Source organism: Paralichthys olivaceus, chromosome 20 (genome assembly GCF_024713975.1).
Source record: "Paralichthys olivaceus isolate ysfri-2021 chromosome 20, ASM2471397v2, whole genome shotgun sequence".
In the NCBI taxonomy this organism is placed as follows: Eukaryota; Metazoa; Chordata; class Actinopteri; order Pleuronectiformes; family Paralichthyidae; genus Paralichthys; species Paralichthys olivaceus.
In genome coordinates this window covers 20,081,186-20,095,533 of record NC_091112.1, presented here as the reverse complement: position 1 = coordinate 20,095,533, position 14,348 = coordinate 20,081,186, and the positions used below count along the sequence as shown (strand labels likewise).

The 14,348-nt window shown below is 41.0% G+C and overlaps 2 protein-coding genes and 1 long non-coding RNA gene across 6 annotated transcripts in view; 1 reads left to right on the top strand and 2 right to left on the bottom strand.

The window, feature by feature from the left end:
* Nucleotides 1–88: 88 nt before the first annotated feature.
* On the bottom strand, nucleotides 89–11,400 carry mgat1b (alpha-1,3-mannosyl-glycoprotein 2-beta-N-acetylglucosaminyltransferase b). Of its 2 annotated transcripts, none has more exons than XM_020090609.2 (3): nucleotides 9,983–11,400; nucleotides 5,228–6,485; nucleotides 89–3,630 (listed from the first exon to the last, which is right to left on the bottom strand). In XM_020090609.2, the coding sequence occupies exons 2-3, from the start codon at nucleotides 6,095–6,097 to the stop codon at nucleotides 2,929–2,931; spliced, it is 1,572 nt and encodes a 523-aa protein (XP_019946168.2). In that variant the 5' UTR covers nucleotides 6,098–6,485; nucleotides 9,983–11,400; the 3' UTR covers nucleotides 89–2,928. The 2 variants fall into 2 exon arrangements, with proteins under 2 accessions (XP_019946168.2, XP_019946167.2); XM_020090608.2 differs by having other exon boundaries at nucleotides 10,693–11,400.
* LOC138405963 (uncharacterized) lies at nucleotides 11,364–14,312 on the top strand. The gene is made up of 2 exons (XR_011239631.1): nucleotides 11,364–11,723; nucleotides 13,939–14,312. It is a non-coding gene; the product is annotated as an uncharacterized lncRNA (long non-coding RNA).
* The window catches only part of vars2 (valyl-tRNA synthetase 2, mitochondrial), a 19,368-nt gene continuing 17,188 nt past the window's right edge, over nucleotides 12,169–14,348 (bottom strand). For all 3 annotated transcript variants that reach the window (XR_002202867.2, XM_020090606.2, XM_069516892.1), the window contains exons 28-30: nucleotides 14,006–14,199; nucleotides 12,979–13,128; nucleotides 12,169–12,386 (exon numbers count right to left, since the gene is read on the bottom strand). Coding sequence is in view for 2 of the 3 variants with exons in the window: in XM_020090606.2 (XP_019946165.2) it covers nucleotides 12,312–12,386; nucleotides 12,979–13,128; nucleotides 14,006–14,199 (419 nt within the window). In the remaining variant the exon portion in view is untranslated. The remainder of the gene's footprint in view (nucleotides 12,387–12,978; nucleotides 13,129–14,005; nucleotides 14,200–14,348) is intronic.

Below are 14,348 nucleotides of genomic sequence, written 5' to 3'. Positions count from 1 at the left end.
TTCAACAGACAAAGATAAACATGACATGAGGTACAGCAGATTTCACAGATATATTACTTCTGTCAATGAAAGAGTGACTCCTTTAACATGTGGACAAATATCAAAATAGTTTATTTTATTTATACTGTGTTAAAGTTATAAACACATCAGGCAGTGGTTTTACACATCACCATACAGACATGGGAATCAATCAATCTTGTTGATGACCTCCCAAAGCTAATTACAGTACAGTGATAATCATTTCTCGGCCTTCATGTTGCAGAAACAAATACAAATCAAACAATCATTGGTTTTTCAACAAACCTAATCTGACCAAACCATGGTTTGGATGTCATGTAGTTACAACTTGCCTCCAGGGTGATCATCAGTCAAATGTTTGACTCAGTGATGTCTGAATCTCATTTGCAGCCTGGCAAACTTGTTAGAACTTCAAGTTCTTGAGAGTTAAATAATTTTAAAACAAACTTTCCATTATAGTTTTTTCCTTCATATTAACAATTTCCTTCAACATATTTAAACACCAAGTTTATCCATACAAACAGAGGTGTGGTTCCACAACCTTCTGAAATCAAAAGGAGCTGAAAAATGAATATTGTATTTCCACCAGCAAAACATTTCTCTTCATCGAATTTAAACTGGGTTGCTCATAAACATAATCATTTAAGACATAAAAAGAGATCCAAAGACCTTCATCCAAATATGAAGAGCAGCAGATGAACTTTACAGCCTCAGTATGCTTCAAACAAAATGTTGATCAGGTCATCTAGTGGTGTCTGCCAACCTTTGACAGCAGAATTGAAGTAGCTGTGTTTGATAAATTCTGCAACTTTCTGAAAGTGACAAAAAGTCAATCACACCCATGTTGAACAGACTGGAAAGGAATTGGGATAGGGTAAGGATTTATCTTTATATATAAATGTCATCTGTTCAACTTGACTTGAAGCATACCAAGGCCCTAATACGATAAGATCATCTGTCTCCTTTGATTAATGTTGTGCACTGTCGTCACACTGCTTTCAAAGCCATGTTCATTAACTGATCTAAGGCAACATCCATACTAATGCATATTAGTTTTAAAGCAACTATTTATTATAGTAAAAGCAACAAATTCTTTTCTCAGAATGACAGCCTAAGCAATTCTTTCCATAACTGCTGGTAGTCAAGTCAAGTTTATGATCCAATCAAGAAGCAAATCATTGTTTCAAAATGTCTGTTCCAGCCTGATCAGACTAAAACACAGGAGCCGGGAGGTTCGTATCAAAACAGGGCCAGTTCTAAAAGTTCTTCATTTTAGAGGATTAAAAACTCACGAGTGTTTTAAAACCAAATAATATTAATGTGGACGTAGCCTGAGAACAGTAGTGCTGAAAATTCAAGAAAAACTCTGCCCTTGATGCTCCCACACCGTTAAACATCTGTTACTTGTCCTGTAGCAAAAAACATCTAGACCATTTTATTATGTCATTCAGTTTTTCTTGCTTTCTGGCATCTTCATTTTCATGTACTTCAATGTATTACTTCCATTACCAATAGCTCCAAAGGTATCCTCTCGTAATGCCACTGTAGGTGTAGCCCTGATTCAGGACCACATCACACATCACTGTCCAGTTAATATCTCTTGGAACTCAGACATCTCAGTCACTGAGCACTTACAGGACAAATGTTAAATATATGCTCTCACCTGATGGTAGGTAATCTTCTAAACAATCTATAAGGTAGGGGGAAATGACAACAGACAGCTGTAAAGTAACAAAACCATGTTATCAAAGGTCTCAACAATTACAGTCAATACAAATCACGTACAGTCAAAGACGGTTCATGATGTTGTCCTGGCAGTGCTCTTGGTGCTTACAGCAAAAGTACAGAATAAAACTGTTGACTTCTTTCTGTAGTTCTCAGAACCTTGTTAGTAAAAAGATAATGCAGGATTTGTACTGACTTCAATAGAGGAGACCCTTCAGACCAAATCATTGTGCTGAATATTTTGCTTTCATCTGACTTTGATCGTCCCCATCTTAGTTTTCTTAGAATCTGCTGAACTTTCCAACATCCTTCCCGACAGATTTTATGAGCTGCTCAGTGACTTTGACAGTGATACAGAATGGACAGCATTTTGCAGCTTGATCATGCTGGATCCAAGCTATTGCACTTTGGGAAGTTCTTGTCTGCTTCTTTTGCAATTTCTACAATCTATCATTGATGAGGAAGCCTGTCTCCTATAATGATAAACATCAGGGCTATGATGACTCAGTTCAGTGATGGATATGGCCGTTGTTTATCACATAAAACCTGGTAGAAGTTTTTAATATCCTTTGCACACAACTCTGTTTCTGATCAGTTTTGTAGACTTAAACCAAGAAACATGACGTAGAGAGTTGGGACAATTTCAAGAACTTTCAAAAACATTACGCAATTGTTTTTTTCTCCAAAGTTGTGTCTTCTGGTGTGTGGAGATTATCACTGACTTTGAAACATGCTCTTCTTGTTGTTGATGATTCTATTCATTTTCTGCAACACCCTTCATTTACAACTGCTGCAAAAAGCAACAATGTGATGTTAACTCTACATTTGGCCAGTTTTCACAGAAATAAAAATACATCAAACGAAGTGGGCCTATAAAGCAAGGCACATTGCCAATAGCTCTTTTGAAACAGTGTTTAAGGGTGGACTTTTCCTACAAGTTTGAACTCCATGTGAGTTCTGTGTGGCCCTGGACCTACTGATCCTGAATGAGCACCCTATTATAGAACCTTCCCTGACAAAGGGTCCTGGGTCAACACTTGATCTTGCAGCTCCACTGATGTGCAGCCCCATCTGTGCTGCTTCATTCCCTTCATGAACTACTGCGTCAGCTGATATTCTTTGGTCTCAGAGAGTTCCTCTGAGTTAGGCTCTCTCCCCTCTTTCACATTGTATTGAATCAGACTCTCAGCTCCAGCTGATGTCATACTGTATCCATCCCTCTGGTGGAGCCAAGAGCACTCTTCGGCCTCGGTACAGGAAACTGACTACGCCTCTGTAACCTGTACGAGGGACTCCAGATTTCAAGTCATCCATCACCCCAAGATTTCGAGCAAAGACTTTAAAACTGTCCCGACTGGAGTACTGCACCCTGTATGGTCCGGGGCCTCTTAAGCTGCCCCCTTGCTGCAGTTCTTCAATTTTCACCAGTGGTGCACTGTAAACCTCTTTGATAAACTTTTCATCATACTTCTCCTTTAACAAATAAGACAAATCCTGTTTTGTAAAAGGCACAAATTGAGTGTTTAGCTTAATATAACGAAGGTACTGGTCAAAGAATTGACCTAAACTCACGCCTTTACGGCCAAAGGTGATAGTCCGTGAGACTTCTGGGCGGATACAGGAGCGTTCCTTGCGCTGCTCTGGTTGACGCATCCAGTCATCCCAGAAGGCCAAGGGCCATTTGGGTTCGAGTTCATCCCACATTTTCTTTAGCAACATCCAGCCAAGCCCGGGAAAGAAGTCTGTTCTATGGAGGAGATCAGCCTTAGATGGATCCACCAAGGCGTCTCTACCGTTATCGTTCCAGGCAGAAACACACCACAGGGTAGGGTCAGCAAGTAAAACTGGGTACAGAGCTTGGAAATACTCAAAGAAATCCGGTGCCACCTGAAGAGAGAAGAGAGATTTACAGTGGTGAGATGCTGCTTCTTGAGAGGTACAGTCCAATCAAAAGGAGGAAATAATTTGTATCGAGGGCATTCTTAATTTCAACTCTTATTTTGGCCTGTTCAATTAAAGCTTACAATTATCTTAATTGTAAACATAAATTAATCCGACTCTGCTTACCAAACAGCCTGTAGTCCTTAAAATATTAATTACAGTATTATATGTATATATTTGGATAGTTTTTTTTCATAGTTTTGGCTTTTAACAACAACAACAGGGCTCAACAGTGTCACCATTTCACTCACATTTGCAAATAAAAATGATGTATACAACCAATATTGATATTATTAAAAGAATGTCATTAAAATAATAAACATTATGAGAAACTGACTAGTTGATTAGACAAATCTTTGGGTCGAGGCCGCCCTTATCCAAAGTATTTCCAAACAGGATTTTTTTGTCTGCTCTACAGCTTGAACTTCTTTACATTTTCAGTCAATGAAAGTAACGTTGTTTGACTCCCGTCCATCATGCAGTGCATTCAGTGCAGCGACACAAAGACTTGCAAGGCAGACCACCACAATAGTGCCATTTAAAAGTAGGGTTGGTCATTTGTTTCTGTCAATAAAGTCGTTATTGTATCAAATTGTTAGAATGGTAATACTGATGCATTATTATTGTAGTGTAGTGTAGTCTAAGGAGAATTTTACTTTTGTAGCTGCTCATGAGAAAACTGTAAAAAGTTTATAGGGGAAATGGAAACCTTCGATCCATATAATCTTAATTCTCTATTTCCAATATGTCGGGTAACCTAGTGGAGTAGGGGTTGAAAAACTGTCTGTGTAATTGCAATGTCCCTGGTTGAAATTTACTTTTATCGTTGTCTGTTTAAAGAGAGATTAGCCAAACAAACAGAGGGACTTGGTCTTTGAGTTGTTCTTAATAAAAAAAAAAAAAGAAAACCAGTGGAGAACAGTTATGTAAGTAAACCCAGATTTTCCCCACTCACTGACAAAATAATTGCTCTTTTATGGGGCAAAGTTTCTCCCTCAAGCTCTTGGTTGTAGTCAGAATTTCCTGTAAGTCATTTCCTGCTGCTGACGCACTTTTTATTTCTATTCTACTTCTAACAGTTTGTTCTTCCCTTTGTGTCTCTAAAGCTGTTTTCAGACATGACTGCCTTTCACACATGGACAACGCAGCTGGAGATTCTCTGCAGAAACACGTTCACAAAGGCATCAAATCCTCCCCAATTTTCAGGTGAGAGGTGGAGAAGCTGGGTGCAGCAGGCATAGGCATGAAGTGACATATTAACACTGCTGCGTAGATCACGTGATTTTGTTTACAGCACCCCAACACCGTCGTCAGCTCTTACCACCACAAACTCTCTTGACATCTTCGTCTGTTACTTCTACATGTATGACACTGCTGGGAGATATTTATAAATGTTTATGTCTGTCGCGTTTTAGAAGCGTCATGTAACACTCGCTCATGGTGAATCCAGTGGTGATTGATGACTGCGGATTTCTACAGACCTTACACTAGGATGCAAGGCGAAGTGTGAAGAAACTGCGAAAAAAAGTCTGAGAGCACTCACCTCCAGGTCATCCTCCACTATGACCACAGTAGACTGGGAAAGGGTGTTGAACACTTGGTTGAGTGCCCAGCGGTAATGTCTGGCAATTTTGTAGTAGCCCTGGAACTTCCTGTGTTCTGGCCGGACTCTGATGTCCGAAAGGTCCGGCTGGCTTATGTGCGTCACTTTATCTCCATATGAGCCAATCACACGAGCAGTCTCGGCGTGGCCACAGTCCTGGCTGACAATGATTGGATATAGTTGTGGAGAAGGGCGGTACTGTATCAGTCTATCGAGGCTCCGTTTAACTGTTACCCTGTCACAAGCAATAACTAGAATGGGAATGACAACCTGTGGGCTGGCAACAGAAGTTGGCAAATGATTCTTCTCAGCAACTTCTTCCTTTATTTCAGGGGCCTGGTGCTGTTCTAACTTAGAGTTTGGGGCTACTGTATGAACAGGCTTCTGTGTGAGTTGTACATTAGTTTGGGTCCTGTCATCTACACTGTCCTTGACAGGAAGTGGAGGCTTTGATGGCTGGTTGACAACCTCTTCTTTGACTTCTTTTGTATCATCTGTTTGTCTTTTCCCAACATCTTTCTGTCGAGCCCACACAGCCCTGTGACTCTCAATCTGCTTCAATAGCTTTTTCTGCGTCTCAAGTTGGATTTCGACTTCCTCTGCCAGTCGGATCACCTCTCCAGCTAGATTGACCTGGCCTCCTTTCCCTCTTCCCACGCCCCACTCCTCCTTTCCTCCCGGTTCGGCTCCTCCACCTTCTCCGGGGCGGCCGATGGGAGGGCGACCCCAAAGATAAAGTAGAAGCAAAGCATTCCAGGCAACAAACAGGAAAGCACCGCATAGTATTAGAGAACCTTTTTTGCGAACCATGGCCCAACGTCACAAGAAAAGGGATATGTAAGGCCGCAAATAGGGAAATTGATGAAACCAGATTGAAAAATGTGCTGACCAAGTTGGCAATCTCAGATGGGTAGAATTTTGATTTCGAGTCACATTGCAATTATTTCAAACTTTAGAATCATCTTCTCTTTTGTCCAGGAGGGTGTTAAGAAAGGGGACTCTGCAGTTTAAGATGAATTCACATAATTCTGCTGTGGAATTCATGAATTCCATGAAATCCCAAGGAGACAAGGCAATGAGCAGAGACAGCACTCAAACAAGTCCAGCAAAGGGCGGTTGCAAAAGTAAAAAGGGGGAAGTGGGGTCACTATGGGTTGAGGGAATGTGACTCCTTGGTTGTTATCCTTCAGCCATTATCCTGAAAATAGAGCATGGAAACAAGTGATCAGCAGAATGAATGCAGCTCATTTTAACTTTACAATAAAGCAGAAACAAAGGCCTTCAAGCTGACATTGCATATTCTGTGAACTTGTGCAGCTTCTTGTGTTAAGTAAACATTTGACAGCGACTTCATTGACTAAAATTGTCTCTAGATGTTTACAGTTCTCAACAAATAAATACATTTTCACATGGTACCAGAAGTTAGGGTTCATATTGTTAGTGTAATCCCAACATTTCAACCAATACTACTACCAAAACTACACATGAATGTGAAACAGCATAATGTAACAATCTCTCTCATTTTACAGGGCTTTCCATTAAGGTCGGATTGACAACCACACAACCAACTACTCATTTTAGTCCAGCAAGCTAATTTACAATATTTATTTTTGATTCAAATAAAATAGGGGGGATTAGTTAGACCTCCTTAGCTGATATTTCTGGAAGTTCACAATCCTGAAGAGTCACTTTGCCAAGACAGGCTTACTGAGCAACTAATCTCAACAAGGTGTCTGACGTTTAAATGTGCAAATGAATAAAGCAAGGTGGACAATAAGTGTCCTTAAACATTGCGTGCTGTGTGATAACGTCTCCAAACTTTGAAAGCCTACTGTCCCAGACTAGAACAAACTCTGGCCAACTTGGTGGTTCCATGTCCAATTCATATCTGCCATCAGCTCAAAACCATAAAATCCACCGTAACTAAAGCTGTAATGGGCATCACATAACCAGCATCAAACTGTATTCATCATAGCTTGACAAGATATTCAAAGACTTGCTATCTGCTACTTACAGTTTCTACTAACTCTGGCTTCATCACTAATCCCTCAGTGAGCAATAGCATTATATCCAAGTATCATATGCACATCTTGATGGCATCTGATCTGTCCCTTGTAGCTCCTGTACATTCTAATTCGGCTAGTTGTTGAAGAGCGAAGGAGTCAAACTGCACGAAACCCCAAAAATCATTCAAAGCGGAATCATTACAAAAACACAAAGGCATTTCAGAGACACATGTCAAAATCAGATTGACCTAAAATGCTTTCAGACCTGCACTAAACTGCAGACATTTTTCTGAAACTTTCCGGAAAGGCTGTATGTAAGAATGCACATATTAATTAATTGCTCTGGACATCTCCCGGACCTTTTTCCTGCCAGCCCCCATGTCATGAGAAAGTGCATGTTAGAACACAGCAGGAAAATGCCCCGAAGTCACAAGTCAGCAAGTTTGATAATGTTTCTGACATGCAACAGATATAAAACAAAAAAAAACTAAAATAATACAAATATCTTGGAACCAAAAATAGCTGGCATACACACAGAGGACACTGACCAAGATGTCATCTTGAAGAGAATGCGATTTTGGTGATATAGGCCAGTGCTGGTGTAAAAATGCTGTAAACAATAAATGCAATTTCCATAGGGGAATTTTAACTTTGTGTCCTGCCTCCTGCATGTTCCACCCATGTCGCCCTCGCCTGACATTTTCCTGTCGTTGAGAACACGACTGACCCAGACAATCTCCTGCAGCATCCATTATACTGTATATCACAGGCAAAATTTGAAAATTGGGTGGAGACATTTTCTGAAGTTCATGTTTCTGAAAATGGCTCTAGATATCACAAGAGGGAGGTCAGAAACCTTTTTGAAATTTCACTAAACTGACCCTTTAAATTAGCTCTATTTAAATGTCTGCCAATACCTGAGATTATGCCGTGCAGTCAAAGTCCATCTTCCCATAAACAAATAGGCTCCAGGACAACAGTTGCTTAAACTGAGCTCGGCAGTCAAATAAAACTACTGTGCCCTGTGTCAACAGTGTGTATGTGACAGGAGAGGTTTACTTTGGTGTTGTATATTGATGCAGGGATGAAAGAAGTGAGTGAGTGAAGGATGTCCCACTGATTGTTCAACAGGATCTCCTCAGAATTAGAAAAGCCTAAACCAATTAGTGCTGATAAATATAGGCTGACAATAATCTTGTAAGAATGGATTTTGGCTACAGGTAGCAGATGCTCTGATTAGGATTGGATAGGATTTTTCTCCATCAGTTTATCAAGTAGAAAGAGAAGTCCCATGTTGGGTGTGGTGAGAATCTATATATGACTGTGTACAGGTAGTATAGTTCCAAATGGAATCCAGATCAAGAACACAACAGCATATAAGAGAAACCAGGACAATAATCCCACTTCAGTGTTGCACTAAGTTAGCATGCAGCATTTTAGCAGTTTCAAGGCAACAAAGCTTTTACAGTTTTAGATGATTTGCCAAACTCTTTGTATCTGGCACTTGAAGTCATTACAGACACTTGCCTTTTCTTCGTGTTAATCTGTGATGTGGTCATATGGCACCGTTTCAGAATCATTGTTAGCGATGTTCAATATGATATTAAATAAATAATAATAATGAATCATAAATGCTTATGCATGGGTTAGGGTTAGCTGGATTAAGATGTTTTATTTCATTGGCTATTGCAATTTTATGTTATTTATGTATATAAAATAAATAGACTAACTGTCAATTGATAAATAAATCAGTAATTTAATCATTCATTTTTACAAATACAACAAATGTTCTGACTTTCACTTAGTTTATTTATTTTAAAAAATCTTGTTGCATCTTAAAAAGGTTAGATGATCAGATCTCTCAAGACTTAGGCACCTAATGCACAACTTTGAAAGTCCCTGTTCTTTTCATCATCTTTCTCAACACTTGTTCTTTTTAAAAAGGGGTTAACGTACGATCACACCAGGTCAAATAATTTACCATCCATTATTAGGATGATTAATAATTCTGTAGATTATGTTATATCTTTAAAAAAAGAATCATTTTGTATATAATATGTCGCAAAAAGTCCTTTCCGTTTCCAAAAGCTGAAGTGAAATAATGCCTTTATTTGTCTCACAGTTCTCGACTGTCATATGAGGACCAACAATGTCACATGACTCATGCAGCTGGAAAAAGGGTGGGATATTAACAGCTTCAACTAACTTTAAATAGATGTATAATGACATAATTTACAGTCGCAGGGGGTGTATTGCAATACAAGACTGTGGACATTTGTATTGCTATTTTTCAGAGAAAGGGATTTCTTGCAGGTCTGTGCTATAAGGCTGCAATGGTTTTCAGTGAGTACTTAATACACTGATAACTGAGTGTATAAGCTGCTGGTCTTTTTTGAAAGGTTTATAGAGAGAAATGATCCTCTTGACAAGACAGAAGCAACATGAACACATGTGGCATAATGGAAATCCAAGATTCTGACCTCACCTTTAAAAAAACACAACTAGGAGCAGACACAATAAAGTTGGACAACAAACAATCGTCTGATTTACTAAAGTATAAATATGATTTAGGAAAGAAACCGAGACATGGTCTACATACATACTTCTTAAAGTGAGCCTGCAAGAGTCAGGGACAGAAGGAAACAGACGTCTACAGAAATGTTGCTAGAAAGAATAAAACTAACCATACCTGAACTGGGATCGGTCTACAGATACGTCTGCTCTACCCTCCAGTCCTGGAGTTGAGACTCCCTAGCAGACAACAGGAGCTGATAGCGGAACAGGAAGAGGGAACTGTTGCTCTTCTTACAAACTGTACCAGCTGGAACTCTATTCTTCTTGGCCCCCCTCCTCCCTCCGTCAGACAACGTGGAGCTGACTGGTAGGATCTCACCGAGGAGCCTGCGGCACAGACCGACTGAGGCACTGTACCATCCGGCTCAGGCTTCACGTGACTACACTGTGGAGACACTGTGGTAACTCGGGCTGAGAGGCGACGCCTCTTGTCTGCTAACACTGAACACTGTTTACTTTCGGCTCATGCGAGTGTCCACATTGCACTCCGCAAGGGTCCGGTCCATTGAGATGAGCCCCAGCTGTTACGCTTCACGTTCTTTTTTGAAGGTATCATGCTAGCTGCCACGAAACTATCGACAGCTAAGTCAAAGCACAGTATGTCCCACGGTGTTAAGAGCAGCACGATCAGAGCCAGTGTTTGGTCATCTATGCAACTATATCTCAGCACCGGGGACTGAAGCGTGTTAATAGCAAGCTAAGCCCTCCTGCTAACATACGGTTGACTAGCTAGCTAGCGCCGAGGAGCAGAAGTGAAGGGTTTCCCATTCATGGTCCGTGCAGAGGAAAGACATGGATGTCGCATCTGAACCCGGTGTCACTCACCTCTCACATGACGGCGTGAACGACACGGTGCTGCTTGCATCGTGGAAGGAACACGAGACTTGCACCGAGCTGCAGCACTCACCGGCTAGCTGACTAGCTAGCACACGTTAGCTGCTGGAGCCACCCTTACATTCCCCTCGGTGTCACAATCACAGCACATATCTGTGGGTGCACAGCGGCTCCACTGCTGCCCGAACCTCCACCTCTGGTTCACATTATCCCCCCCAGCTCTGCTCGTTTATCCATCCCCAGTGTCTGCTGGTGAGAGCAGGCTACAGTATGTGCTCCGTTACAGACCGTTCACTGCCACCGGCATGTGTATTCAGACACTTCGTGCTGAGCCCTTTCCTGTCTCAGGTTCTCACTCTCCAGCTGGATCCACCACTGTCTGCTCTGGTGACGGCATTTTTCATTTGACTACACACAACTACACTTCCGGGTTGGTGACTCCTGTGGGGCCGAGTTGAACCGACCTGGGCCGAAATCCCAATGTCACCTTTCCTGTGTATATACACCATATATCCCATATGGCCTCACAGTGTAGTGATGACTGAATGATTGCTTATCTACTTAGTTACTTGTTTAGTGTGACAAAACATGCAGACAAGCAGATGGCCTGCAGTATATGCAGTTGGATGTAATGAGGAATGCACAGATCTGTACATTGGGGGAAAAAACTCACATGGCACAGGAGAGCCAGCTCCTCAGGTCAGGGCTCAGCAGTCCACCTACATCTAGAGGACAAGGGACATTCATTTGAAGACAACAATGTCCACATTTTGGCCATGACGACAAATGGTTTGAAAGAGGAGTGACGGAAGTCATCTATGTCACACGAAAAAACCATGTCTGAACAGAGGAGGAGGTTTAAGACACTAACTATCAGCCACATACAACAGTCTTGACTTCTATCCCCAGGAACTTTCACTACAAAGCACACCTGAGGACACATGACTCACAGGGGGCCTGTGGGTCAATGACACTCAAGGACCCACAATGAAACCAACAGCAGGGAGGGTCCAGCATCTCAGGTAACCTCAACGACTGCTAACAACCCTACAAGTTAAATACCTGGGACTCCCAGCAGTCTGTTAAAACTGAAGAAGCCTCTTGGATGAGAGGTGAAAGGTCTAGTTGACCTGTTTTCTACCACGTGGATATACCATGACCTGGATGACTGAGAATCATCATCATTATTTAGTGTGATCAAACATAGGAAAAGTCATGAGTATGCATTCAATAAGTCCTGATGGAAACAATTTCAATTGATGGATGTTGTGTAATTTTGCATCCCAACCTAAACAGAATGAAACTATGCAAAGTGCTCAAGTTTGTGAAGCCGTAAACCCTCTGACTGCTGCTTCCTTCTGTTGAGTGCAAAAGGCTCGAACCTTGAATTGCTGCATTCAGCTGTGTTTACACATTTAGGTAATATGGTGAAATACTGCACTTTCATAGTTAGACAGTGAGATTAGGTTCATTATATGAACAACATTTTAATTATATGAAACAATGTCTCAAGCCGAGTAGAGATATCAAGTTCAGACAACATTATGAACAATTCAAGTTCATCACTTCTGACGTCCAGTAGTTCACAGCGTAACACCTGCCGGCTGCAGTTATTCTGTTTGATTCTCTTGCAGCATCTTCAGCTGGTCCTCAATGGTTTTCAGTTCCTGCTGCAAGGCTGACATCTGAACACAAAGACGAGCTACAATGTTTATCACAGTAGCTTTTCTTCACATTGCATATGCTTGCTAGTATATAATTATTCAACATCATAGTGTGAAACTACAGTAAAATACTAAACATTCTCACATTCCTAATGAAGCGAGTCATTCTGATGCATTGGTAGAGCCCTCATTCCTCATCTCAATACCATTAGATGCCAAATCCTTTAAGAAATTGTAGAAAATCAAACACTCCCTCTGGGGCTCTAACATAATTTTCAAAAATCGGGCAGTCCCTGTTAGATTATGTGAGGTCCTTTCATTTAGATGTTATCAGCTGGCCCCACTTACTGAGGGACCAACGTGCTTAATTTTCATTTCTTCACGCTACCTACTGGCAACAGGAATAAATCATTGTTTGACAATCATCCTTTGGTTTACATAAAATGTTAATCACAGTTCACAGACTGTTCGTCACTTGATAAACAGTGATATAATGCTCTTTTGGTGCTTGTTCTCCAGCGCCACATTTTGTAAAAAGCAGCGCAATACACGATGATGACAAACTACATATTACCAATAGAAGATTCCCTGCATCTGACTGCCCAGTGCTCACCTTATGGTCCATCTTCTGCCTGACATGAGCAGGAACCTTGGTCAGGAAGTGTGGAGATTGGACTTTGCAGAGAATTTCCTTCAACTTTGGAACAAGCTTGTCTCTGCGCTGGGAGAGCTGCAGGATCTGTTTCTCTACGTTCACTCCACTCTGATAGAGGAAACCATACGATACTATATGTTACTCATCAACATCCACACACGTTGAAAACTTGAAACAGTGGAACAAACCAGCATACTGATGTGCATCAACGTGGATGCTTCATTCCTTGTCATGTCATTGGAGTTTCCATTTTGCTTTTGAGTAAGGCAGCACATAGCAAAGTCAACCTGCAGTCCATTTCATAATTTCTAGTAATTATAGCAGGGTTATGCTTTCATGCTTATGTCAATCATCATGCACAAATGTGTTTGCCATTTACCTCCCGAGAAAAGTGCTGTTTTGAATAAGAAATATGATCCTCATGAGATGCTTCCTTGGTATACTACATGCTACAATTGATAATTCTGTTCTCTGGTTTCTCTGTGGCATGAATACAAATGCTGAGCAGGCACAGTTGATTGTGATATAGTATAAAGATGGCAAGACGAAAAGATCTAGGGACTCATTGTTAAGGCACAGATGATTGAACAGTCAACTTAATTGACATATGACAATGCATAATGTTAAAAATCACATTGGACAATGCCATAGGGGGTTCCAATGCTAACAGTCATTAGCAAAAAGTCATCAGCATTATCACTGAAGTGTAGAAAACAATCACTTGCAAACAGTTTTATGTATTCTGAATCAAAGAGTTTGTCATTGAACCTCAGTAATATTAACTCATCCAGCGGCAGCAGATGTCTACAGATCACAAAGTAAAGTTTGAAATAACTTTAGAAAGTCAGTAATTAAGTTCTGTCACACATACCAAAGATGCAGAGATATTAACAATAAGTGGTATATGTTCACATTTAGGAAGCTGGAACCACACAAATGTGGAGGTGTATGCCTGACTGTAACACAAGGAACGGTGGGCACACACCTGAACGTGAAGGTGTAGCTGACATGAGTGGTCCACCACACCAATGAGGCTTCCTTCAGGTGGAGGAACGGCGTGGAGGTTGTCTGATCCCTGAGGACAGTAGATATGGAGGCACGAGGTCCGGCTTAAAGTCGGAACAGCTGACCCAAAGTGAAGGAGGACTTGGGCCTGACTGGGTGAACACACTGCCCACACTGAAACACACAACGTAGAAGCAACATGAAGAGAAGCAATTCACACATCTGTTCCTTTATCATTTTTGTTTATTTGATCAAAACATTAAAGAATGTATATATACCAATCTTTGAGAATGCATCAGATAAGTGTAATTTTTTAAATAATT

Bases quoted from the DNA above. Each gene is read 5' to 3' on its own strand.
- mgat1b (XM_020090609.2), bottom strand. From the start codon at position 6,097: ATGGTTCGCAAAAAAGGTTCTCTAATACTATGCGGTGCTTTCCTGTTT. The intron at 3,631-5,227 runs GTGAGTGCTCTC...TTCTCTCTTCAG, and splicing joins TAGTGGAGGATGACCTGGAG to GTGGCACCGGATTTCTTTGA.